The sequence below is a fragment of the Pollicipes pollicipes genome, unplaced genomic scaffold, assembly GCF_011947565.3.
Source record: "Pollicipes pollicipes isolate AB1234 unplaced genomic scaffold, Ppol_2.1 Scaffold_4881;HRSCAF=5763_pilon_pilon_pilon, whole genome shotgun sequence".
Lineage (NCBI taxonomy): Eukaryota > Metazoa > Arthropoda > Thecostraca > Pollicipedomorpha > Pollicipedidae > Pollicipes > Pollicipes pollicipes.
Genome location: NW_023596576.1, coordinates 30,060,919 through 30,086,672, shown reverse-complemented (window position 1 = coordinate 30,086,672; position 25,754 = coordinate 30,060,919). Strand labels below are relative to the sequence as shown.

At 51.0% G+C, this 25,754-nt stretch overlaps 2 protein-coding genes across 2 annotated transcripts; one reads left to right on the top strand and one right to left on the bottom strand.

Annotated features, from left to right (window-relative positions):
• Positions 1-3,318: 3,318 nt before the first annotated feature.
• Coq3 (ubiquinone biosynthesis protein COQ3, mitochondrial) lies at positions 3,319-9,464 on the top strand. The gene is given in 8 exon segments (XM_037223923.1): positions 3,319-3,333; positions 5,309-5,503; positions 6,603-6,711; positions 7,067-7,178; positions 7,180-7,254; positions 7,590-7,784; positions 8,635-8,794; positions 9,014-9,464. Coding segments are annotated over 7 exon segments (918 nt in total). The 5' UTR covers positions 3,319-3,333; positions 5,309-5,355; the 3' UTR covers positions 9,133-9,464.
• A 552-nt stretch (positions 9,465-10,016) lies between these two features.
• On the bottom strand, positions 10,017-20,963 carry LOC119100234 (zinc finger protein 316). Its single transcript, XM_037223344.1, has 9 exons — positions 20,836-20,963; positions 17,659-18,250; positions 17,343-17,583; positions 16,738-16,899; positions 16,169-16,345; positions 14,976-15,144; positions 13,969-14,192; positions 10,332-10,487; positions 10,017-10,040 (listed from the first exon to the last, which is right to left on the bottom strand). The coding sequence occupies exons 2-9, from the start codon at positions 18,246-18,248 to the stop codon at positions 10,017-10,019; spliced, it is 1,743 nt and encodes a 580-aa protein (XP_037079239.1). The 5' UTR covers positions 18,249-18,250; positions 20,836-20,963.
• Between the last annotated feature and the right edge of the window lie 4,791 nt (positions 20,964-25,754).

The following is a 25,754-nucleotide window of genomic DNA, read 5'->3' as shown; positions in this document are numbered from 1 at the left end:
TGCCATGCCGTTGGAGTCATTGGTTTAGGTCACTGGTTCTAATCCTTGGTTGGTTTAAGATGAACTTAGTGCATACGCATCTAGCCAACATCCTAACCAACTTAACAAATGTCAGAGAGCGAGCTTCAAGCTTGCTTCGCCGCCAACTCAGCGAAAATGAACAAGGACAAAACCCGACTTTGCTCTGATAGATATCAAACATAATTAAAAGAAAACTGTGATTTTCAATTTATAATAGATTGATAGGCTACGTCACCATCACGGCACATCCAATTTATCGGCGTGATCGTAGCGCCAAAGTCGCACAAAAATGCAACGGAATTCCAATCTTGCTGTAACGCCTGCGGTAATATTTTACACCTGCTGATCTGAAAATTAGAATCGAAGCCTACATTTTTCACATATAACTTACTGCATATCTCTATGGGGTGGCGCGATCAAGTGTCAGATGTAGAGGATTCAAAAAGCTTTGCGTTTTGCCGCCAAGGTTGTCTCTAGCATAAAACGCACCCAGCATGTTACACCGGTTTTGGAATCTTTAGGCTGGCCCCGGATTAATGATTTGGTGGAAGAGGGGCGTGTCGAAAAATTCAAAAATCGCCCGGCCTGCTCAACATCTTTTTAAACCACGTTGCTCTCCTTTGCTTAGGGAGACGCGCTCCTCCATGTCAATATCTCTCCACCTGTCCAGGTGCCGATTGGAAGCCACGAAGCTTTCCTTATCGTGCGGCGGCAACTTGGAAACGCCTGCCTCCGACCACCACTATGTCTTCATCTCTGAATTTTGAGGGATTAAAAACTTGCATTTAAAAACGCAAATGTTTAGGTCATGCGCCTTAATTTTAAACCCATGCTGGTTACTTTGTGGCCGTATCGTATTTTATCGTATCGTATCTTACATCGTCATATTCTATAGTCTAGTTTATAGTACCGTATTTTATAGTATATTTCGTAGCATAGCCCATTATGTATATATATATATATATATATATATATATATATATATATATATATACATATACATCTGCATGCATGTATGCATATAAACACATATATTGTAATGTAATGCGTTGTTGTGAGCAGGTAATGTAAAGATCCGAAGGTAGTAAACGTGGTAGCGAGCCAAAATCTGAAAAGTCACCTCACGAATGGCTGTCGAGCAAACAAAATTCAACACACAAAAAGGCCGCGAACTGTCTGCATCGAGTGAAATCACGAAGGCTTGAAATCGCACCTTTCCAGATTGATAAAGTCATACATAGGAGGGCACGCTTCGAGGCGACACGAAACCCAAACAGGCGTGTTCCTTGCTCAATTACGAGAAGATTGACAGAGTAACAGATAGAGCACCCGGCAAGAGCGTAGGGCCCTCCATTCCAAAAGAAGCTACCCAAAACCCAGAGTGAGGGACCCCCAAAAGATCGAGTATCCAAGCAGGCTATCAGATAGCCCCGGTAGGAGCGTAAGGCCCTGCACTTAATTACCAACGCCCAATGTGCGGGACCTCCAACAATCCAGTGCACCCGAGCACGCTAGCAGATGGGGGCCAACAGGGGCATGGAACCCTCCATTCAAATAGCAAGTACCAATGACCCAATTTGGAGAGCCCCGAACGACCGTGTGAGCCCAAGTAGGCTAAGAGATGGGCTCCAGACAAGAGCGTAGGGCCCTCAGCAAGTGACAGATAATTGGAACCACCGTAGACCAATGTAGCGGGCCCATGAGCATATCGCAGGTGTACCGTTGGAGTAACCGTGACCAACGTGAAGCAGACTGAGCAGCCGAAAATGTCCCGGCATGCCAACATATCCCACTCACCCTCCCGGCTTTAACGTATAGAGCGTTTCAGGCGAATGCGAGGAATCCATGGAAGGCCGCTGATTGGCAAGGAGTCCTCCGGCACGCAGTCAGGAAGATCCCCAGCAACAGCGCAGAGCGCTCCGAGCGAATGCGATGAAATCAAGAGCAACGTAGAAGGCTCCTCAACGATCAGAATGACTCCGTGAATGGACACATGGAGCTTTCAGAAATAGCGTAGGGCCTCTGAGCATCGTAAGCAGTCCTATTAAAAACTCCCTACGCCACCCTCTCAATCAGTGAAAAATGATCTTTGTCTACTCGTGGGGCCTTCACTCTCGCTGGCGACTGTTATTGAAGGCCCGGAAGCCCAAAGACGTCAAAGTGTGATGCGTTCTGTGTAAAAAAAGGAAAAGCGTCTGTTCAGCCGCCTATGGGCCCACTTGGAGCCTTTGATCCCTTCGGTGCACAAGGGGGGCGTGGCCCCATACCCCCTGGATCCGCCCCTATGTTTGGCTTAACAATGACGTCTCGCCGCGCGCGTTCCGGGGCATAGAAACTTGCCGCCCTTCCCTCCCTCCCCCTCCCCCCCCCCCCCACTCAGCCGGCCGGCCGTAGGTCGCCCTGCAGTACTCTTACACCGTCTCTGCTCCGAAACCCCAAACATTAGGAACGCATTTTTGGTGTCAAAACACGCACAGCAGATACTTCATAAGCTACCGAAAACTCGGGAGCGATTATATGACATCCCGGAGAGGTGTCTTCAAGAGACCTTAGGGGGGGCGCATTGACCCCTTGCTTTTAAGGCGAGAGGTAACACACCAGGGGGCGCTAACATTTGAGCACGCACCTGTCCCACTCCACACTTTCAGAGACATAATTGTGCCTATGTTGACCTTAATTACAACATCTATCATTCAAACTGTCAGTGTCAGTGCTCTTTGTGTCAGACCAGGACTAATCACAACATGGTAACAAATATAGACCAGTGAGAACCAAACCAGAAACCTACGCTGCACTGGACGTAACAAGCGACTGCGTATTTTCATATACGCAAAACTTGCTCACAGTGCCCAGCATTGTTGCGACCTCTCGGCTACTTGATACAAGCCTGAAAGACGACAACACGCGACCGAACGTACGCAGCGGCATTCGCCATGTCCGTGTTGTGTTCTGTGAGTTTGGAGTTTCGTGCACAGGTAAGAAAACTTTTTCTTATCTGGTAGCTTCAGAACACATTCTTACGAAGGGAATTTTCTAACGTGCTGGAATATATACGCCAACCACACCGCGCAGCGTCTAACATAAGAATGCAGGGTGGTCAAACTACTGCCATTTTCGACAGTTCCTCGCAATCAAGCTAGTTGCGTTTTGGCCGCGTAGAGGTATCGTTCAGATGTTGTTAATTTATCGCGCATGTATGTTTTGGTACTGTTGATACATAAATACAAAGAAACTGCAAGTCTTTTCAGCTTTGTTGAAAACCAGTGCACATTCACTCTTGAACACTGGGGCAGCCGATGTATGTTGTGGTGGGTGGGTGCCGAATAATTGGTAGTTTGTAAAGTGAGAGTGGGTGTGGTGTATGTTGGCGTCACTCCTCTCGTTGTGTGGTAATACAAATGTAGCTAGGTGCCCTATCATTGGAGGCCTCATTACCAATTTGGGTATTAAATATGGGTTTAGTGTCACTGGTCATGATATGGTTTTGATATGGTAAATGGTTATAGTGTAATGTGGTAAACGGTGTTAGTTTCACTGTAATAAATGATGATAAGATGGTTTTGGTTTTTGGTTATATGGCTTTTATGTGGTGAATCAGTATCATGTGATTTTCATATGATGAATAACTACAGTGTGTCCTGATTGGCAAGCATGCCAGGCAGCCTGCCAGATATCCATTCAACCCAATTCTCAGAGCTTAACCAGTTGTTTGGCTGGATATATAGTTTTATATACATGATCCTGGAAAACTGTCACCTCACAGATCTTGAGGCATTATTGAAGTATTTGCGAGAGATCACAGATGGGGATTTAGATGCAAAGCTCTGCAAACCAGAAGTTCAGTAGCTGGTGAGCTGCTGGGCCATACTGGTATCTCTTGTTGAATTGAATCCACATGATACCACCTAACTGTAGGAATGAATAGGAATAGGAATAGTTCATCAAGTTCTTGTCAGTCAATGGGAGAGTGAAGTGGTTGATGCTTGCAAACTATCTCAGATCATAGCCAGCATAAGGATTGCCTTGGCCACTGTCACATCTGTCTGGATATCAGTTTTGCTGTGCTGCTATGATTCCCTGATATGTTTTTATCTCAATTGCCCCAATCTCATTTTCATTTAGGAGGTAGCTCCACCATGAATGTCATAGACCCAGATGCCTGCTCTTGCACTTTGATAAATTCAGTGGCAAAAGCCAGCACTCAGACCAGCACAAGGACAATCGAGATTGGCATGCAATGACAATTGCATGCCAGGGGGCTGCGGCCAGGGCTATTTCAATTTTTGTTGTGTCGTGAAACATGGATGCCACTAACCACTTTAGTCCAGTCTAACACATGGTGCTTCATGGTTGCTCTCTATTGTTGGCTGCTCAGGGAGGCCTGGATCCTGTGGAGTCATTTACCACCAAGGGCCTGGACAAGGTGTTGGTGCAGCACTGAATTAAAGGCCTTTCCATATAGGTGACTGGCCCTCATCTTAATGACTGCATTCCAGTCCTATTTGGTCTCCAGCAACTCAGCATGGAGCAGGAATGTTATGGCAGGCAGCTTTCTTGAGATTTGTCTGGAGCAGACCTCTCTCCACCATCAGCTCCCAGGACCTGTTGATGAGAGCAATATTATCAGTCAGAAGGAAACACACTGTTGTCAACTGATTTATGAAAAATACATGTACCAAGACTGGGACAATGCTTTAGCGGACCCACAATGTCTTTGGGTGTGTTAGAGTTAGATCCTGAAGAGGAGGTTGGCTTGAGTGAGGTCACCTTTCCTTCAACAGCTGGATGTGAGGTGTAATGGTCATCCAGAGAACATCTGGCATGGTTTTCTTCACTGCTGATACAACCACCAACCCCTCCTGAGTGAACATACTTGGGAGCAGAGTGCAGCCAAGGGAGTAGCTTGGGGTTCAGCATAAATGGTTCCCAACTAAAAGTTCCAAATCTGTGTGATGGTATTCGAGCCCAAGGACCCTCCCCTAAAAAAAATGTGGTAGCCCCCTGTTTGAGAAGAGTCTGCTTGAAAAGCCTGCCTCCTGCTGACTTGATTGGTGCCGTATTCTCATTTTGCAAATCTTTGATTGTTCTCGCTTCTCTGCTCTGGTATCTCGTCATCAGCGATCTAGAGGACTTGCTGCCAGATTAGTGTTGTGTCATGCCTGGATTTATGCTATTCTGCAGTTTCTTTTCTTCAAACCCATTGCAGAGCCATCATGCCAGGGGTTTTAGGGTTTAAGTCATTTTCAGTTGTGCCATTCACTGTGTGGGTTCTTCTCTGTCATTACAGAACGATCCTGCTCCCACCGCGGCCTTGAGCAGGTCTGCTTACTAACAATGCTTACAGCATTGAAGTATACTATTCATGGTTGTAGAACGCAGCATGTGATTTTGAGGAGGAAGGGACGCCTGCGACACGGCACCTTGGGGGAGGACTGTATTCGCCATTGTTCAGCACAGAAGCATCAAGAGCATGAAGATGATGGTAAGCATGTAGACCTCCTATGGTGTATATTGCATGAAGAAAACATCAAAATGTGATGAAGTGGAACTTGCACTGATTTGTTAGTTGGTGACCAAAATGAACATAAAGAGCAACAAAACTGGTTGGCCTCCATGATATTACTGCCTTAATTCAAATGCTTGAATGTGAATATCGTCATTTTCATTCAATGAAAGCATGCTACAAACACGAAAGAATTACATTCAATCAGACAAATCAGACGTGGTCATTTTTCATCCTGCTCAATCTTGTCCTGAATTAGCTGACGCTCGTTTGCAGGGGGGGGGGGGTAATTTCCTCCCACGCCCGAGTTTTTCCAAAATAACTCAACTTCCGGACGGCGCCGTTTAACCCTGTTAAGCTCTGTATATTTGTAGCTGATTACACAGCCCATCTTGTGTTAAAAGGTTGGGTGTACCTTGTAAGGTCACTGACCCATGGCAGGTTAAAGTCAGGCCAAGGCTGTCATCAAAGGCAATTCCTCGGGAATCGTACAACGTGATGCGACAACGAAGTGCGAGACAACACCATGCATCTTTGAGACAGTTTGTTGGACAGCTAGACAATAGCATTTACGATAACAAAGAATTTTATCGACGTTGGGTCAGGTTAGGTCAGTTCGAGTTTAAAACCCAATTGCTTTTTTACCGGATACCTTGCTGTGTGATGCATTTTGGACACTTATTTGGGATTCCTTGGTCGCGGTGAGGCCAAAAAATGTTTGAACTGCTTTATAAAGGTCAGAATAGGTCATTGACTTAGAATGGCCCCAATCAACCTTTTCTGTAACATACCGCCTAGCGTAATCCTTGATACTTATTGAAAATAAAACGTTGTCGCAGGCTTTTGGTCACGGTAACTTCCTTTAAGTCAAATAAGGCCATTAAGGCGAAGTAGACACCGGTGACTCTGCTTGGCAGGGGTACCCAGGTTAAAGTTGGTTGCATAAGGAGGCCTGAAATAAACTTCGGAGACCGAGATGAACTGTTGGCCTTGTTTTACCGTATTTGACGTAAATAAATCGGCCACGCGGGTGCGTGTCTAAGACTGAGTGGAAATAACACTGCTTATTACTTTCTAGCGGCCAGCACAGTGAACACAGATGAGGTTGCTAAGTTTAGTCGCATGGCAGGGCAGTGGTGGGATGAGCTTGGTGAAGTACGTCCACTCCATGCTATGAATGAGCTCAGGTAAGCAAGTACTTGGTGTTAGTCACCTATACTCACGCCAGATGAACTAATGCCACTAATATCAAACACGTCATTTGGAATGGCCTAAGCTAATTTTCCTAACTAACCCACAAATGCAGCTCTTGTTTTCTATGTTCATGTTGACTGTTCCAAGTGTGCAGCATTCATTCCCTGTATTTGATTGGTGAACATTGATGAATCACGTTGGTTGTACCTCAGAAGATGCTGAGCTGCCAACCAAAACCATTACGTGCGCCTTCTGCATTTGTATACATTTCCTACAAAGCAAAAAAGTTTACATCAGCGTCGATTTTCGGCCCGGCCGCGCATGACCGATGTCCGTGCGGCCGGCCAGGGTGCCGCTGGTGCGCGACGGCCTGGTGGCGACGGGCGCCGTGGCGGCCGAGCGGCGCGGCGCGGCCCGGCCGCTGGATGGACTCCTACTGCTGGACGTCGGCTGCGGCGGCTGGCCTGCTGTCGGAGCCGCTCGCACGGCTCGGCGCCGAGGTCACCGGCATCGACGCCGCCGAGGACAATGTGCAGGTGCCGGCGGAGGGGGGGGGGGGGGATGACCGGGTAGGTCATCATGGCTCCTGCGTAGTTCATCGGCTTGGTCGTCCTCAAGCTCGCGACGAAGTGCTCTCAGGGGAGATTGCGGTAACGTAGGAAGTATCGAACGCGCTGTTTTGAGTATGGAGTCTACTTAAATGTCTATCGTGTGCGGCCAATTGCAGTTAACTGTTTTGACTGAGTGGCGATTTCCATCTTGGCTATTGCAGCCCGACTCACTTTCTCGACGAGCCTCGACCTCAGCACGGTTTATCTGCGTCCGTTCCTGACGTGACTGGCATCTTTTTGAGCCGACCGCTTGTCCTCAGGTGGCGGAGCTGCACGCGGCGCAGGATAGCCGGCTGCGCGCGCCCAGCCTGCGCCGCCCCCTCTATCGTTGCTGCACCGTCGAGCAGCTGGCCGACGAGAGGCCAGCTGCCTTCGATGCCGTGATCGCGTCCGAGGTGCTCGAGCACGTGGACCACCAGAAACTGTTCGTGGATATGTGCTGTCGGCTGTTGAAGGTGAGGAGGCGTGGCATTGGGCAAGGATGGTGGGGTGCGCAGGGGTGGAGTATTGTTGGCATTTTCCCCATGATGCTTTTTCAGGCATGTTACGTGTCGGTACTCATGTTCTCGGCGTGTGCGTCGGTAGTCATGTTCTCGGCGTGTGCGTCGGTAGTCATGTTCTCGGCGTGTGCGTCGGTACTCATGTTCTTCGGCGTTTGCGTCGGTACTCATGTTCTCGGCGTGTGCGTCGGTAGTCATGTTCTCGGCGTTTGCGGCTGTAGTCATGTTCTCGGCGTGTGCGTCGGTAGTCATGTTCTCGGCGTTTGCGGCTGTATTCATGTTCTCGGCGCTTGTCAGGCGAAGGGGCGTGCCCGGACGAGGCCGACACTTAAAACGCGACCTTTAAACAATCATTCGAGCTCGACCACGGACATTTCGGACCATATCTGGTGTCCGTTCCGTGGTCTCTTTCACTTCATTCCCTTCTCTACTAGCTGGGCTTTGTTCCGATCGTGTCTTACCTTTCGCAGCAATTAGAGACCACGTCTGCGTGATGTGCACAGTGGACCAAGAAATGAATTGCATTCAAGTTGAGTGTTTATCGAATGTCTGACGTAAGGTGCATAGTAAGGAATGACGACTCGTTTTATCAGCCATCCTAGGCAGGCCTTTCGATTAGTATAACGTGACGAAGTTTTCGAAAGAAACTCGCTTGCGATACGACGGTCGTTTACTTTGGACCCAAGTCACGTCCGTAAGCTTACGGCCAGTGTGGCGGAGCCGCGGTCCCTCCTGTCAGCTGTTGGTGTCAGTCCGTGTGGTACGTGTGGTTAATGTGCTACCAATCGGTCTCCTCTTCCGGCAGCCGGGCGGCTCGCTCTTCATCACCACGCTGAGCCGGAGCACGCGCGCCTGGCTGGCCGCCGTGCTGGCCGCTGAGCACGTGCTCCGTCTGCTGCCGGTTGGCACGCACGACTGGAACAAGTTCCTCCGGCCCGAGGAGCTGCACGCCCTCATAGCCGAGAGTGAGTGGCGCGGGTGGCCCGTCTCCAGGGCGCCGGGCATGGGTGTCGTTGTTGTTGGAAACTGCTTATCTCGTCGCACGTGAAAGGGCGTGGGTTCGAAACGAGAGGCGAGAGGCTCGCCACCGTTTTCCGCCGCTGGATTGTCACGTGATAGGCAGCCATTGTCCCGGCGCCGGCTACGGTGCGCAGACTGCGTGATCACCCGTGCCGTGGCTCCAGACGATATGACGCTGAGGCTACAGCACGGCCTCCGCTACAACCCGGTAAGCGGCCGCTGGACCTGGACGGCCGACACATCCGTCAGCTACGCCATCCACGCCGTCGCGCCGACCGGGTAGGCGCTGCTGCCACCGACCCGGCCCACACAGATGTGTGGCCAAACACACAGGACGTGCTGGATGTGGTGCTGTGGTGCGAAGGAAATGCTGTGATGCCTCGGTACCCAGGATGTGGATGTGGTATGCTTGTGCGCTGTGGTTGACGCGACACACGGCCTGTTATGTGAATCAGAAGATTCTAAAAGCTCAGTCTGTTGACCTACGACATTGATGGTTTGAAACGCGATAGATATGGCTAACGCGCCATATTTCACGAAGTCGAACCTATATCAACACCCGTAGATTTTTTGCTGTGAAAAACGGACAATATAAAGTTACGCCCAGTGCTTGCACACGTGCGCACCCGCGCTCACGCTTTATCAATCACGTACCGTCGTGGAGAATCAAGTGCCCAGTGCTTGCACACGTGCGCACTCGCGCTCACCCTTTATAGATCACGTACCGTCGTGGAGAATCAAGTGCCCAGTGCTTGCACACGTGCGCACCCGCGCTCACGCTTTATCAATCACGTACCGTCATGGAGAATCAAGAAACAAGTACAAAGGCCCAACAGTCCTTCCGTAAAAGGCAACCTGCATAAGTCTAATATATTTTCTGTCATTCACACAAAAGATGATGACACAAGGCGTATACTAACAACAATTTACAGGTTCAAATGACTGTGTGGTCCGTGCGGTCGAACGCGCGTGCGCGGGCACACCGGCACTACGTGGCCGCCAAAGCCTGGCAGCGGCTGCCGGATACGCCTGTCCTGTCCACGTATTGCAACACATCTCCCGCATTGCGTAAGTCGTATCCGCCGTAACGTGCAAAAACCTCTGCCTGCGTGAAAGAAGCTTTCAACACGTAGCAGAGCGGGTCAACCGTACCACGCGGCCCGTCGCCTAAGTACATCTGGCGGTGGTCGTCTGTCCGGGGCGGCGCTGTGGGGTCAGACGGCGGGCGGGGCTGGCGCTCATCACGATCAGTGGCGGGCCGCGCGCCCCGGCCGGCACCGCGGAGGTCAGTCGGTAGAAGCGGGGCAGCACTCAGCACGATCAGCAAAGAGTCGCGCCCCGGCCGGCGCTGCGGGGGTCAGACGGCGGGCGGGGCTGGCGCTCAGCACGATCAGTGGCGGGCCGCGCGCCCCGGCCGGCGCCGCGGGGTCAGTCGGCGGGAGCGGGACTGGCGCTCGGCACGATCAGTGGCGGGCCGCGCGCCTCGCCCAGCGCCGCGGGAGTCAGTCGGCGGGAGCGGGGCTGGCGCTCAGCACGATCAATGGCGGGCCGCGCCCCATCGGGCCCTGCCGCCGGTTCGGAAGGCCCGGCCGGCGCTGCCCCCAGCGACGCGTCCAGCTTGTCCTGCTGCGACAGCATCTGCCGGCGGCGGGAGCGGGCTGAGCAGGAGGCGGACCGCGTGCAGCGTGACACTGCCCGTGCTGGGCCACAGGGCGACGCGCCGACCGTAAACGCCGACCGTACTGGCGCAGTACTGAGACGATGACCGGTGGGATGCAGCGGTGGACAGACGGTCTCTGGCTGCAGGTCTCCGTGGTCACAGGACAAAAGTCAGAAACAAAAAGTCAAACAGGCTAAAAGTTAAATGCAAAAAAGGCAACAAGCCAAGAAGTTAAAAGAACAAAACGTCAAACGGCAAAAAGTAAAAGGATGAAAGTCAGATGCAAAAGGCCGCGCAGAGAAAAAGTAAAAAAAAACAAAACACGAACGCCAAAAGGCAAACTGCCAAATGGGCAAAAAGTCACTGGATAAGTCGAATAGGATGACGTCAGAAGCAAAAGTCACAAGGCAAAAAGTCTTAAGGGATAAACGCAAAATGGATAGCAGCAGAACACAGACACTTCAAATCATTTCCCTGGATTAAACAGGGGTTCAAAATACACCAAGGGCCTGTGGTCAGGCGCTCACGGGGAGGGCTATGGGGCAAGGTGTTGGTATGAAGAGTTCACCCCGCCCAGTCACTTTTAATAAGCCATTTATCGGCTCTGACAGCGCGAAAGGAGCATAGGCCGGGTCTCAGCCTTTGATCGAAATAGGGCCTTCCTGTGTGATGGAAGCGTAGGGGCGTAGTTTCTCAAAATGGCTCGAGGGGGGCTGAACAGCGGAAAATGACCCAACCTACCCCAAAATATGCCGACAAGCAGGCTTCTCCACAGATTTTGCCCATTTTCTTCCCAACGATGGGGTGACTTAAGCTCAAGTTGGGGACCGGAGCCCCCAAGCTCCTCCAACTGAATAAGAAACCACACACCCGGGTAAGTCTTAACTCACGATTTTTCGCACTGTGATGCAGTAACTGAATAGGAAACTACACACGTCCTAACTAACGATGATTTTTCGCGATGTGATACCCTTTAGCTTATCCACTTCAGGTCCACTCAGCTACAGCAAACCATACCCACAAAAGGGCATTCCTCCGACGAGCGGCGTCGCGGATTGTGAGCTGGGGAAAACCTTTCCAGGTGATTTCAGGCCCTCTAGACAAAATAATGCCTCGCAAAGAAAGCTGCTGGGTGAGGCCATCAAGGGGCCTCCTGAGCTTCGGCGGGACGAAGACGACGTAACCCGCGCGGCAGCGTCATCACCACTCTCTATTCCAACTTCTCAGAAGCCTACTATACCTTCCGCATTGGGAGAAGGTGTATGTCCCGTTTTTCGATTATTTCGGGTTCTGGGAAGGCAAAGGAAACCACATTTGTTGGGTTAACGAGAGCAATGAAAGAAACAAAAACAAAATTGGAGACATACTAAAATTTGCTTGTTTGCGAAGTTCGTAGACCCACTAAAATTTGCGACGTTACCTTGCTGCTTGTTAGCAGCCACATCCGTGACTTAACAGGTTTAAGCCGTAAAAAGCAAGAGTGACTGTTTAAGTGTTCGGTCGGCTTTAACACGCGCTCGGGTTGGGGTGGGGATGGGGGTAAAATTGACCCCCGAAGGTTTTTCCAAAATGGTTTCCGAACAGCGCGGTGCAGCCGCGCCAAATTTTGCATAGCTGTAGACAATTACATGGCGGATCGTTTGGCATCGAAAATTTAGATGGAACTCGTAAGGTCGCTGACCTATGGCAGGTCAAAGTCAGGCCATGATTTCAGCGAAGGCAATTTCCTGGGAATCCTTCAATCTGATCCAACAACGGAGAGTGTCGGTCGACGCCATGCACCTCTGAAATGCTTTCTTAGACAACACAAAAGTTGAATGAGCACATTACATTGACCTAAGGTCAGGTATGAAGGTCACACCAAGGTCAAAACCAACCTGTTTTATTACTCTAGGGCTTGCTGTATGGGATACTTTCTGGTGCTCATTTCGAATTTATTGGTAGCAGGAACCGCATTATATATCATCCATGGACTTCTTCGACGTCAGAATAGGTCATTGACCTAAATGACCCAGGTCAATATTTTGTTTTAGGAACATACTGCCTAGCGTAATCTTTGACGCTTAGTCAAATGCAAAACTGAAAGCAATCTTGTACCATTTTGGTCACCTTGACCTTAAAAAGGTCAAACAAGGTCACTGGCCTTGAATGAGCATGCGAACTTCCGCTTAGAAACGGTTATCTAGGGTCTGGGAGCACTGGAGACCAACCTGGAACTTGACCTTGTTTGACCTTTTTGACCCGAAGGTCATGACCTAGGAACCTGAAACTTTGACGCTTGAGTGAGTTCACGTACAGCTTAATACACCCTGTAAATTTGGTGTCTCTAGCTCTCTTAGTTCCCGAGATCTCAGGGGGCAGTCAAATCGACCCCACCCCCACCCGAGCGAGGGGTATCTAGCCGGCCACCGGGGCGCGTGTTAACAATCTGTTAGATAAAGTTACAGACTTCAAACAACTGTATGGGCAGATACTAAGATGGGGTTAGCTATCTAGTTTTCCATGGACTCTGTAAGCAGACAAAGTGTCGAAGCCTCAGTCAAATTTACGACTTGACGCAGAAAGGGTCAGAAACACGAATTCGGATCTACTAGCCCAATTATGGGGGCGGATACCTGTCCCCTTGCTTTCTCCCTGCTCGTCGTCACTGACTACGCCTAAAACCGTGCTGTGCTGTGCAGAGGCCATGGGGTGCCCTGGATTGGAGCTGAAAGGGCCCCGGGCAATGGACCAGGGTTGTTTCGCTTACTTGCCTCGGGGCTCCCAGGCCTATCTTTCATTTTGACTTGCATTTCTTAGACTAATTTCTTCCCTTTTTATATGCAAGGGGAATGAGGTTACAAGGGGACGTGGGAGACAAGTGGGAAGACTTTTTCTAATGTAGTCTTGATCCTGTTTACTTTCACCCCGGTGACATCTTACAGTTAACTTATCATTGAACTTTTCACACTTTCTTTTAATTTGCAACCTTTTCAATTTGACTTTTCCGTTTGACCTGTTGATGTTTGACATGTATGCATATGACTTTTATCCCTTTGGACTTTTTGCCTGTTTGACTTTTTGTGCTTGACTTTGATCATTTGACTCTATCCTTCGACTTCTTGGCTTTTTACTTGTAGTCCAGTTACTGGCCTCCGTCACCTTGGCCTCTCCGTGACCATCGCAAGGCCCATCGGTTCTGTTACAAAACGTTTAAAAATTCGGATGCGCATTGTGCACCGTCCCGAGCGTGTGACTTCACTGAACTCTAACGACGTGAGGGCCCGTATCTTGTACATCCATGCAAACCATATAGCTCAGAGACGCCACAAGACGGCATATCCGACATCCTCTGCGCTGTATCATGGACGGGGCTACACCAACTTCACGCGCTGAAGCGGGAGCCGCTTGCTGCGGGTCGGCCGGATGGCGCCGCCGTCCCCGGTAACGCGCCCCAGGCGTGCCGCCCGGCGCGCTCACCTGGTGCGCCGTCTGCTGCAGCAGACACAATTCCTGCACCTGCTCCTCGGACTGCTCGTGCTTGGTGCGCAGGTGCTTCTGCATCTTGTAGCGGCGCGTGAAGCCGAGCCCGCAGAGCGGGCACACGTGCGCCCGCTGCGCGCTGTGGATGACCTCGTGGCAGCGCAGGTCGCCGCGGTCCCGGAACGCCCGGTCACAGTGGTTGCACTTGAACGGCCGAGCGCCTGCCGGACGGGGCACGGGTGAGGCGGCCTGCGCGAGCGGTCTGGCGCCGTCCGGCCTGTCCGTGCGCCGTTCAGTTCGGGCCAACGGCTGCATAAACGTCTTGTTCAGTGGCCGCGGTGAGACTGCGGCGCCCGGACGTATCTCTGTTGACTAACAGACGCGCCTTGAATCATTTCTCGTAATCCTTGCGCCGCGATGAGACAGTACTAGTAGCCTTATTCTGCGTAAAATAATCTAGAAAATGGAGAGATACATGCATGGATAGAGGCATAGGGCCGAAATATCATCCACCCACCTCTCCATTCGCCTAGATATTCTGCGAGAAAGGAGGCTATTACTCCTGTCTTATCTATGTCTATTATGTCCTTCGCAAACGCATAAACATCTTACGTAATTCCAGCACCAATCAGTGTTTTGAAAACCGGAAGGGCATGACGTGATTTGATGAAAATGGACGAAGCCATGCAACGACCCAACTTAATGGGATAAATCAACCGTCTGCGGGTGAATGCGCCGCACTCACGAAACCACTTCTACCCTGTCCTGACAAGGGAGTTCGTGGCAGAAGTCCTCCAAAAAGGCGACAAGTGCAATGACGGCGAAGATAATGGATGGTATATCCGGTATAAATTCCAGTGCACCCGCATTCAAGTCACCGCAAGTACAAACCACTTTATGAAATCGAACCAAGCCACGCTTCGGTGGCAGCCACGCCTCGCCTTTTGTGCTCCCAACGGCGCGCCCGACGCGCTGAGGACGCCACCCCAGCCCGCCTGACCAACCGGTGTGCTTGCGCAGGTGCCGCTCTAGCGAGCGTTTCAGCAGGAACGACGCCGAGCACAGGTCGCAGCCGAAGCGGCGGTCGTCGTTGTGCTTGCGCTGGTGCGCCTCGAACGCCTGGCGCGTGCGCAGCCGCTTGCCGCACGTGTCACACTGGTACGGGAACTGGCCCTGGCGAAGAGGGCGCGAGGTGTCAGCGCGCGGGGCTCGCGTTTAAGCACGTGTCACACTGGTACCGGAACTGGCCCTGGCGAAGAGGGCCCGAGGTGTCAGCGCGCGGGGCTCGCGTTTAAGCCAATTTACGAGAAGTTTGCCCCCCTCCCCCCCACCCCGCACACACACCCTAGCGAATACATCCCTCGCATGACAGGTGTGTTTTGCTTAATAACAAAACAACTCAATCATGACACTCAGATGTGTCAAATCAACATTTGAGACTAGGCGACTAGACCGTACCACAAGTGTCTAGGATGCAAGAGCAGGGTGCGCAAGAAAAATGCACCGTGATAAAGGCATAAAATGCGGTTTGGTTTCAAGTTCCAGCGACATTTAGCTTCCAGGCAGCACAAATGTATCTTCAATATCTCATTTGCTGGATAGAGCGAGCCAAATGGGTATCCCGAACCCAGCATGGAGCTCACACCAAAAAGCAGCAGCCTCCATCACGAAAACAATAATCAGACCTAAAAAACTGCATGTAAACAGCGTTGTCTGCAGCCCGCAGACGTGTATACATCAAGCCTACAATGTGAGTAAATGAAACCGTATAAGCTCTGTGATAAGCCGTGGGACCCGCCAACTTTTCCTTCTGAATCTAGACACGCGGTGCCGAGCCAAACACGAGTGAACCCAAGTTACAATGCAGTCACCAGTCGCCCGAGCGCCCAGGCGTAACATGGCCAAGGGGGGGGGGGGGGCGTGACGGAGCGCGGACCGCCCAGGTATGCACCGCCGGTGTGAGCCAGTGCACCCGCGCAAGACAGTGCGCGCGCGCGAAGTCACCACCCGGACCACCCCAGATACTATACTGATTGACGACGGCGGTGCGCTGAAAGGTTTCTCTCCGGCGCGTGCTCAGACTGCTCGAGCCCGCGGCGCTCATAACCGACTTACCACGGCCGAGCACGCACACGCATACACACACGGGGCGACAGCCGGGCCGAACCGAGCACGAGCCGTTTCTGCGAGCACTGACCGTGTGCACCAGCGCGTGGGCGCGCAGGTTGCCGCGCTGACTGAAGCCCCGTCCGCACACCTCACACGTGTACGGCCGGTCGCCGCTGTGGGTGCGCACGTGGTCGTCTAGGTGCAGACGACGCATGAACACCTTGCCGCATGTGTCGCACCTGTGTAGGCTGCGCCGCTCGTGGACCTGGGGGGGGGAAGGCAAGGGTCAGCTGCGACATGGACGGCACCGAGTGAACTGGTGACGGCGTGGCCGTATCGGCGGCATGTTGGCACTGCTCTGCCTCTGCCAATGCCAGCATGCGTCCCTGTGTGAAACAGAATCATTCAGTAAATCACGATTATCATGCAATATTAACATTCAGTGTGATAAATAACATACCTGTGTTACGAACAACGAAACGACACCGTTAATGAGCATGCAACAAGAATGGAACAGTAGGGCACGCAGCAATAGAATGTGCCGATCCAGTTCAACAACATAACATCTGTCCCGAGTCCGACCACGACGGACGGGTCGTCACAAGCATGGACCGTAGCAGAGAGATAGAGAATTCGTTCCAGCCGCAGGCAACGCACCTGTTTGATGTGCTCCCTCAGGTAGTACTTCTGGCTGAATATTTTGCTGCATATGTGGCACTGGTTGACCGTCTGCACAGTGTGGGACGCCTCGTGCTGCTGCAAACGAGCTGGCCGCTGGAACGTCTTACCGCAGTAGCGGCACAACAGGCGCCCCTCCCTCTGCCGGCGAGATGGCAAATCGTCACTGATTCCTACACCTGTTTGACGCAGCCCGGCAAATTGGGCCGGGAAATGTTCACCGGCGTTTCGTCTTTTATCACGTGGTTGATATTTTATGCCACCTATTTTTTTTATAAATTTGATCCGAACCCTTTGAATGGGTGGATTTGATTGAGGCTTTACGTCTCGCCGACCACCAGGACCATTTCGAGGCGGATACATTTCCTAGGAATCATGTGGGATGCGGTGGCGGCGTGGCAGGAGCCCGAACCGAAGGCCACCAGGTCCAGAGCCAAGCACCCTAACCACTATACGACCACTGCCCCTCTCTATGCCATTTAGCCCACGGCGGCTTCTTCTACCACATAATACATATAGCTCCGGTAGACCAGCAAAAGACATCTGCACCCTTCACTCCTCGGCCAGTCCGTCCCTAGCCACACCTTTTCACGCTTCTTGGCCGTCTTCTCGACGTGGATGTCGATGTCGAGTTCGTTGCAGAGTGCGCCGGCTTCGGTCGGCTGCAGCTTGACCTCGGTCGGCTGCGGCTTGACCTCAGCGGGCGGCGAGGTGGTGCGGCCGTCGGCCAGACTGCGGTAGTGTCCGGGCTCGTGCTGAGTGGCGGCGCGTTGCGACCGCCGCCGCTCCACCTTCACCTCGTCCGAGGAGGCGGCGGCGGCGGCGGCGGCGGCGGGGGCGCCAGCGGCCAGCGCGGCAGCGGGCTGCGGTCGCGCGCGCCGACGCGTCGCCTGCCCTGACTGATAGAGGCCGGCCGTGTGCCAGAAGAGCCGGCGCACGGCGTCGCGCGCCTGGCGCAGCTCCTCCTGCAGCTGGTCCAGCCGGTCGGCCAGGTCGTAGCAGTTGGAGCAGATCACGTGACTGTGCGCCTGCAGCGGGTCCAGCGCCGCCTCCACCGCCTGCTCCAGCGTCGCCAGCACTGTCGACCGGCTCGTCGTCGTGTACAGACTGCCGTCGAACAGTGAATACGGCTCGCTCGGCGGCGGCCCGTTACACACCAGGCAGTGGCTTTCGCCGGCCGGCCCCAGCTGCTGAACGCAAGGCTCGCCCGCGCTGTCGTCCACCGCCGAGAACGTCTCCACTGTACCGGCCTTGAGCACGCCCACGGGCACGACGCGCGCCATCGGTGCCATGACGGCGCCGCCGCCCTCGGGCAGCAGGAAGGTGCCTATTTCAGCACCCGGCGATAGCAGCAGGCTGTATGCGTCATGGTCGACTGGTAGCGCGCCATAGCCAACCTCACTGACTGACTGGGCGGCTGGTGATGTCATCTGATTGATGGATGATGTCATCTGACCAGCAGGTGATGTCATCTGCCCAGTTGACTCCATCTCTAGAAGCAGTAACAGACTTTTAGACATGGCTGCAATGATGATAACATAAATAGTCATCACAAATTGTTAAACCCTATGGTGGTGGGCATCAGTTCTAACAATAAAACAGTCACCATGCATTGTTAAACTCCATGTTGAAGGGTTTCTGTGCTAACTTACAAATATGGGACGGAACCCAATAACTCGGTATACACTGGTAGAATGGCGTAGAGCTGAAGACCAATGAAATGCTGTTAGATGATGTAAATAAAACTGCTTTTGCATGTGATTTTCTTGAATTGAAGCAGTGTCTCACTTAACTGTTTTTTTCTTTGTTTTGCATATCACTGATCTATAAGACCCTCTACCTTCCATGTGTCTCCAGATACATGATTTGGTGTGCTAAAGTGCAGTGTTCAAGCACATCAATGCACACTGCTGGCATTCAAACTAGACCAACCAGATGTCAAGCTAAGTTATCACAAGGCAGTGATGCCCGGCAAGTCCCTTCTCAATCAGTGTAGGACTTGATATGCAAATGAAGACTGACATGAGCTAAATGCTTTGAAAGATCCAGGCATGCTTTCAAGGCAGTTACTCAGTCATATTTGTGATGCCTCTCTTTCATATCACAACATGCCATGCATGCAGCGATAACTTTACAACAACAAAACATACAGAATCCACATTTTATAATCAATAAATTTTCACCTAAGCATTTACTCAGCATTGCAGTGCACCACATCTTGAGAACAGCTTTAGCAAGACACATCTAACTGCACTGCCCACATTCTGAAACCATGCACCTTTTGGTCAAAATTGCAACATGCAAATGCAAATTGCACACACATTGCACACAAATGCACACATTGCAAATTGATGATCATGCCCCTCTGCCAGCTGTGTGACTGGGTGACAGCATAGCCATAATGGTTATTGAATTCAGCCCAAACATCAGGATGCAACCATGCTGGGTGAGATGAGCAACATGCAAAAAGCCAAACTTTGAGCACTTCAAAATATGCAGCTCTGGCCAGATTACTACCATGGAATCTGCTTAAAATAAATGCTCAGAGTTTTGCATATAAATTGTTCTTTCTGGCAAAGGGTGGTCAATAATGGTGAGGACCAGTGAAGAGAATACAGATAGAAGATCACACAGTGACTCCTAAATGACTTATCAAAAACAAACCTGGACACACTATGGATATACTTTTACAAAATTACTCAGGGAGAAATACTAAACAGTGAAAAATAACCTCCATCATTACCAACATATTATGTCAATACATAGATTTCCTATATATTTGTCCCACTCTCTTCTCAAAGTGCAGAGGGGATGGGGGGCCATAATATTGGGCTTCAGGGCTGCATGCTGCACCTCTTTTTGCCCCCTGCTGCAGCTGCAGCAGGTCAGAGACCTGGTACTGATGTGGGTTCAGCTGTGCCTGCCAGGAATGCCAATTGTTCAGCACACACTCAATCCCTTACATGTGAGACATTTACAGTTGTATTTGAGTATGTCTGGCATGCTCTACAAGAAGTCATAGCATTTCTGATGCCACTTAATGCAGAGAACCTGGCACAGGCCCCTGGCTTCACAAAAAAAGGTTTGAGACTGAGCATTAAAATTATATGAAACCCTCCACCCAAAAATACTAACAAAGAAGTTTTTCCACATATTTGGCCCACTTACTGGCCAACTTACATCAGTTAACTGTTATTTGTTATTTGGCTGTTAATGTAGGTATTAACCTGCCATTTTCTGCACATAGGAATGACAGTTAAGTTGCAGCCCTGGCTGCTCTGACATTCATGCAGTGCTCCATGGTCAGGTGAACATAGGAGTGCTAAATGTGCAATGGTGATGACACTGGCCAGTACTGGAGCAGGGCATACAAGAATCCCCATCATAGAACTTGACTCACAACATGAAAAGCATGATTTTCCTGAAACAATATCCTTGAACTAATATATGGACTAGTTTTAAACAGAATCCTATGGCTGAAATTCATTATATGAAGCCTAAAAAGTGCTTTCTACTTGGGGTGCACATACCTACTGCAAGCAGCAGCCACAAGGAAGCAGGCAAATGAATGACATCATGGAATGGAGTAGGTATCCCTCCATTCAGACTTTATTGATTACTTGAATAATGGATTCCACATGTAGACATGTTACCCATGACAATGTGTAATGAATGTCAAGTGTTGGTGCCTATCATTAGACTACCATCCATATATGACATTATAATTTGAGTTGAAAGCTTTGGCCAATACTGATAATAGCTCATCTTGTAGATACCAGAAAGTACAAGCTGGAGAATGGTACAGGTGAAAACAAATATCCAAATGTGCAGCCCACAGGATGCAATTAATGCACCTGATGAGAAATTCACATGTGATCCCAAGTATCTAAAATAGTACTGGCAGGTATACAATCTTCATTCAAGTATTCTAAAATAGGTAAAAACTCTACTAAAACTAAAAACTAAAAAAAGTTGCGGATGGAACAGAACTAGATGAAACAGATGATTGGGCGCAGGAATATAACTCAAAAGAAACCGTAAGTTGATATCAAGTTAAAAAGGTTTTTTGTATCCCACCTTTCCAATAAACAATCCCTTATCGCTTGCTGGACCTGGTAACGTCCAGCGCACAGCACAACAGTACACCCCAAGGCCGCATACACCGAACAATCACACATGGCGACGTAAAAACACAAAGCGCTGAAACCGTCGCAGTGTGCAACTTTCAGTGCGTTCACGCTGGACACCTATACTTCGCTGCCATCCATGCAGCCGGGACCAATGTGCGCAACCGCGGTCAAGATTTTCAGACAAACACAAATCAAAGAAAGAATGTTGTTTCATAAACCGTTCTAGAACTGGCGACCTTAAATTGCCATCTTCACCTTTAAAGACTGTGTTGCTGTTGTGGATTAGGGCACAAAGCCCCCTGGGTACAGACGTCGATTTGTATACTTTTGAGAGGGCCACTGACCCCTCCCCCCAATGTCCAATCCGTCCTCCCCCCCCCCCCACCAACGGCGAGTTTAGCCGGATGCGTGTTGAAACGTCCAGAGTTCATAAGGTCCAGTGGTCAAAAAGTCCAGAATCGCAGCATCCAGAGTTCACAAGGTCCAGAAAACGTCCAAAACCCCTGGACAGGGGAGAACCATAACGTCCAGTGTTGATAAAGCCCAACGTCCGTGAGATTCACGGTTTGAGATACTGTCCCACTTCCTCGCAACCCTTCACCTAATGGCTCGGATATTGCCCGATAGAGGACTGCCGGAGCCGATTTCGCTCGCCTCAGCCGGCGAGTGACGTCATGCAGCACAGTGCTGCCCAGTCAAACCACTGTGCATGGATATCGACAAAGTTTTGTTTGAGCGCACAAACTTTGCCGCGTCGCCACGTCTGTGGCAGCAGGCGCACTAAAGAATCCCAAACTTTGACTCCTGGCTCGTGGCATCGGAAAAAGCTGGTTATTCGGTAGTAGATGCACGGTAATGGTGGAAAACACTCGTCGGGTAGCCTGCTGTTTGGTATTGTTATGGATTTGGCAATGGATAAGGTTCTCCGCGGTATTTGGTTTCGTTTTTTGATGTATGCGATGGTGATGTTTCTCATTTTTTAAAGGAATTCATGACTGATATGTAAGGCTGACTGATTCAATGTCTGCTCCAGGTAGGCGCGCATATAGATCTCCAGCCCCTGGCACACTAGCCTATATTGTTAGTGATTTTATTTGACTGGTTTCCCTCCCTCCTCCAATTGCAAAGTATTTCACACGCTCCTGCAAACGGCACTTATTCTGAATTATACATGTCTTTACTCTCAAAGAGAGGGGGTGGGTGCTGTCTCATCAGCTGAATCCGGATACTACTCCCTGGTGAGACACGTTCAGTGGCCCAGGCCAATCGTTTCCTCGATTAAGAACGTTTTAAACGGGCGTGGTCTACCAAAATGAGTTAGCTGGCTGAGCGATGAAAACACAACGAAGAGCTCCGTGATAATATGCCAACAAATTGGTTTGTCTCCGAATTTGGCTCACTTTCTCACATGTCTGCAGGCCGCAACCCAAGTTACGGCGGGTGTGAAGCCCCTACAACTGAATAGGGAACCGCACTCCCGGTTGCAAGTAAATAGAAAGTAAAAAAGCAAACGTTGTGTAATGAGACGCCAAGTATTTCACCAAAACTTCTCTGTATCTTTATCTCGCACCGCAGCAGCCCCTGACGGTTCACCTACCCTCTCTGCTCTCCCCACGGCGACTCCCAACAGCGGGGGCCGCGAGCCGGGGCCGTGCGAACTGCGGCGGCGACGCGCATCTGCCGCGCAGCCGGGGCCGGCCTGCGAACCTGACCACGTGCCGCGCCCCGCCCCAGCAGGGGCGCAGGACACAACGTACAACTGCATTACGAACATCCCACCCTGATCCTAATGATCAACAAGTACACAGTCGCACGGGCCTTCGCTCTCGTCCGCTCCGACGCGGCAACACTCGCCTGTCACCGTCGCCTGTCACACCGGCACCATCATCAGCAGCCACATCGGCACTACGTTGACTGCCATTGTATTCAACTGCCTGCCAAACGTCACACAAAACATTGTTGCGCTGTTGATTCATCATCTGAACAGCGGACAGTATCGGGGTGAGCTGGTTTGAAGTAGATAAGCTGAATGAATTGGGAGACTTGTGAGCTTGAATTCGTCATCTACTTCATCGATCTTGACACGCTTTTATCCTTTTACGCTTCAGAACCTCCCAAGTACAGAATTTGGGGTCCAGCACCATCAGTTAGGAGTTTATCGAGAGGGGTGCAGTTCGCCCCGCAGAGGGGCGATAGTGGCATGGTGGTTAGTGGTTATGGTGCTCATCCCTGGACTTTTCTATCCTGGGATGGAGTCTTGGCCACACCACTACCGCATCCCACGTACCTTATGCCTAATAAATGCGTAATAGAGGCGTAATAGGGCCTCAACATAGCCATAGCAGCCAATGAGACGTAAAGCCCCAATCGGTATTACAGGCCGTCCCAACAAACAAACCGCCACCCGACAAATTTGCAGACAATGCTTCCGCTCAATCACTGTATATATGTGGGAATAATAATGTGCAACCGGTTGGAGGCGGAGCTCGGACACATAGGCCAGCCCAAAGGCTGCCCAGCTCGACGGTCCGGCCGGCAGCCACGCCCGCAGCGGGCCGACGGACGAGGCAGCCTGGCCGCCAAAAAAGAAGGCACTCACGCGCGCGCCGTCCCTCGCCCAAGAACCGAACCGCGCCACATGCGCGCGAGGCCTGCTTGTGGGGCAGCCCCTCCGCGGCCGAAACTGCTGCGAGCTCAGCCGGGCACGCCGCCATCTTCACACCAGAGCCCGAGGCCACTGACTCGGTTTCGCTCGGTTTGCCGCGGTTCACATCTCGGCGGACCGGACATCCGGACGTGCCGGGCATCTCGAGATCTCACTCGTGCTGGACCGGAGCCCCCCCCCCCCCCCTCCTCCTCCTTGACAGGCGCCTTAATGGAAGAGCCTTATGTCAGTCGGGAACCAGCACCGCACAGGGTCCCTCTGCCTGTTTTCTCTAGGGCCCAAATGCGTCGAACCGGGATCCCTGTGCTATTTAGTAAACCTGCTACTTTTGGGACATTTTTGAAACGGTGAGTGGTCCCGCGTTCATCCAGGGCCAACCATACCGGTCAGAGGGCATTCGGCGTCAGAGAGGGGACCAATGTAAAATGTGTAGTAAAAGTAACCGATTGCCAATCTGAAAGGGGACGGAAAGGTCATTTAGCCCCAATCAAGAAATGCATGGGGTCTTAAGGCTTGGCTGAAAACTCTATTGGGATGTGGTTTTTGAAAGGGGGGGGGGAGGTGGACGGTGAGAGAGGGTCGAGGGGTCCAGGAACCCCTTGGGAGGAGCTCTTTTCGGAACCGTGAAGTCTAAAAAATGACCATACTAAATGAGAAGAGCAAAAATATTGCCAAATAAAAATTCTGCCAACACCGTAGCAGCGTCTAGCAGCCCAGGAAGCCCTCAATCGTAAACTCGTGGACCCCTCTGGCCGCTCATTCGGGACATACGGTTAAGTCATGCATCGGATTTCGCGCCAGAGAGTGGTCCAGAATCGACCAAGACAGAGGGCCATTGTAGATTAAGTCGATCGGATTTGTTATCGAAAGTTAGATTCAGTGCGTGTCCCCGTTCACTAACGACAGTCTCATGGCAGGGCAATGCGAATATACTTTCAGAAATACTTAAATCTCAAAGACACTGCCCCGCTAAATGCTCACATGCATCATATAGGTTTTCGTGATTGACGATGACAAGTTATTTAGATGACTCTTTCGGTTAAAATGACAGCATATCCTGCAGTTTTCTGTTTCTTGTGAAGATTGTCAAGCCTCGGGAATATCTGGCCGAATTATGGCCAGGGTGACGTAATGGGAGAACTTTGGCACCCGCAGGTGAGAGTGCAAAAGTGTGGATTCACGTAATGTCACGCTCAGAAAATATGTGGCTGATAGTAATATCCCTTCTGCATATGCGTTGTACGTATGTTTAAGTAACTATGCTCGCTGCATCTCTTATCCATCGCCCTGATCCGCCGTTTTGCATACCTCGGACTGATGGGGGGAGAGGGGGGTTGATGCGACCCTCCCCCGGCGTTTCCAAGCTTGATAGAGCTTGCCGAGGACAGCAGTATACTGTTCTGAACACGATCTCACGATTGGTACTAGTTGTTATGTTGTTGGCAGGTCTAAGGTCGAATGTTACAGAAAACCGCACTTTGTAGCTTTTGTTTTATGTTTACGAGAACAAGCCTTGTACTTACACGAACCTTAAAGTGGCGTGCGTCTTGTTCAATTCTGAGTGCATTCTGTGGCTCAATTCTCTTGCCGCCCGCCGCCTGAGCCCGCCATAGATCGCCGTCGAGTGCTCATCACAAACTGCCTGCTGCTTCGAAACCAGAAAATCTAGGAGCACGTTTTAGTGTCAAAACACGTGCCATAATCACCGCCTATCATGGCGAGGATCCGCCGCCCATCGCCTATCAAACGTTATGTTGTTGCTGCTTTGGGTATCGGCAACGATTTTTCGTGAAACGATATTCCTCATTTTGCTTATAACTGAAGCCATAGCGGGCAAAACAGGAAAAAACAATGCTTGCTTCCTTCCATAATTGCTTGCTCCTAGTTTGACCTCACGCTGACCCCGTCCCAAAAAACCAAGTCTCTCGCAACAAGTTGTGCTCTGTCCATGGGCTGGCGCCGAAAGGTTTAGATGTTCGCGAAACTTTCCCCGTCCGAACAACGAGAGCATCTCATTGACGCGCCATACTGTTGACACGCGTTTGGTGACGAGCAGGTTGGCGTTAATGAGAATGGCGCGAACGAGCAGATGATCAACCAAGGCAACCGATCGCTGTTATCGCGTAAGACGAACTGCAATGAACGCATAAGACCGAAGGAAATATGACGAAGATACGGGTATGCAATTTGAATATGATGAT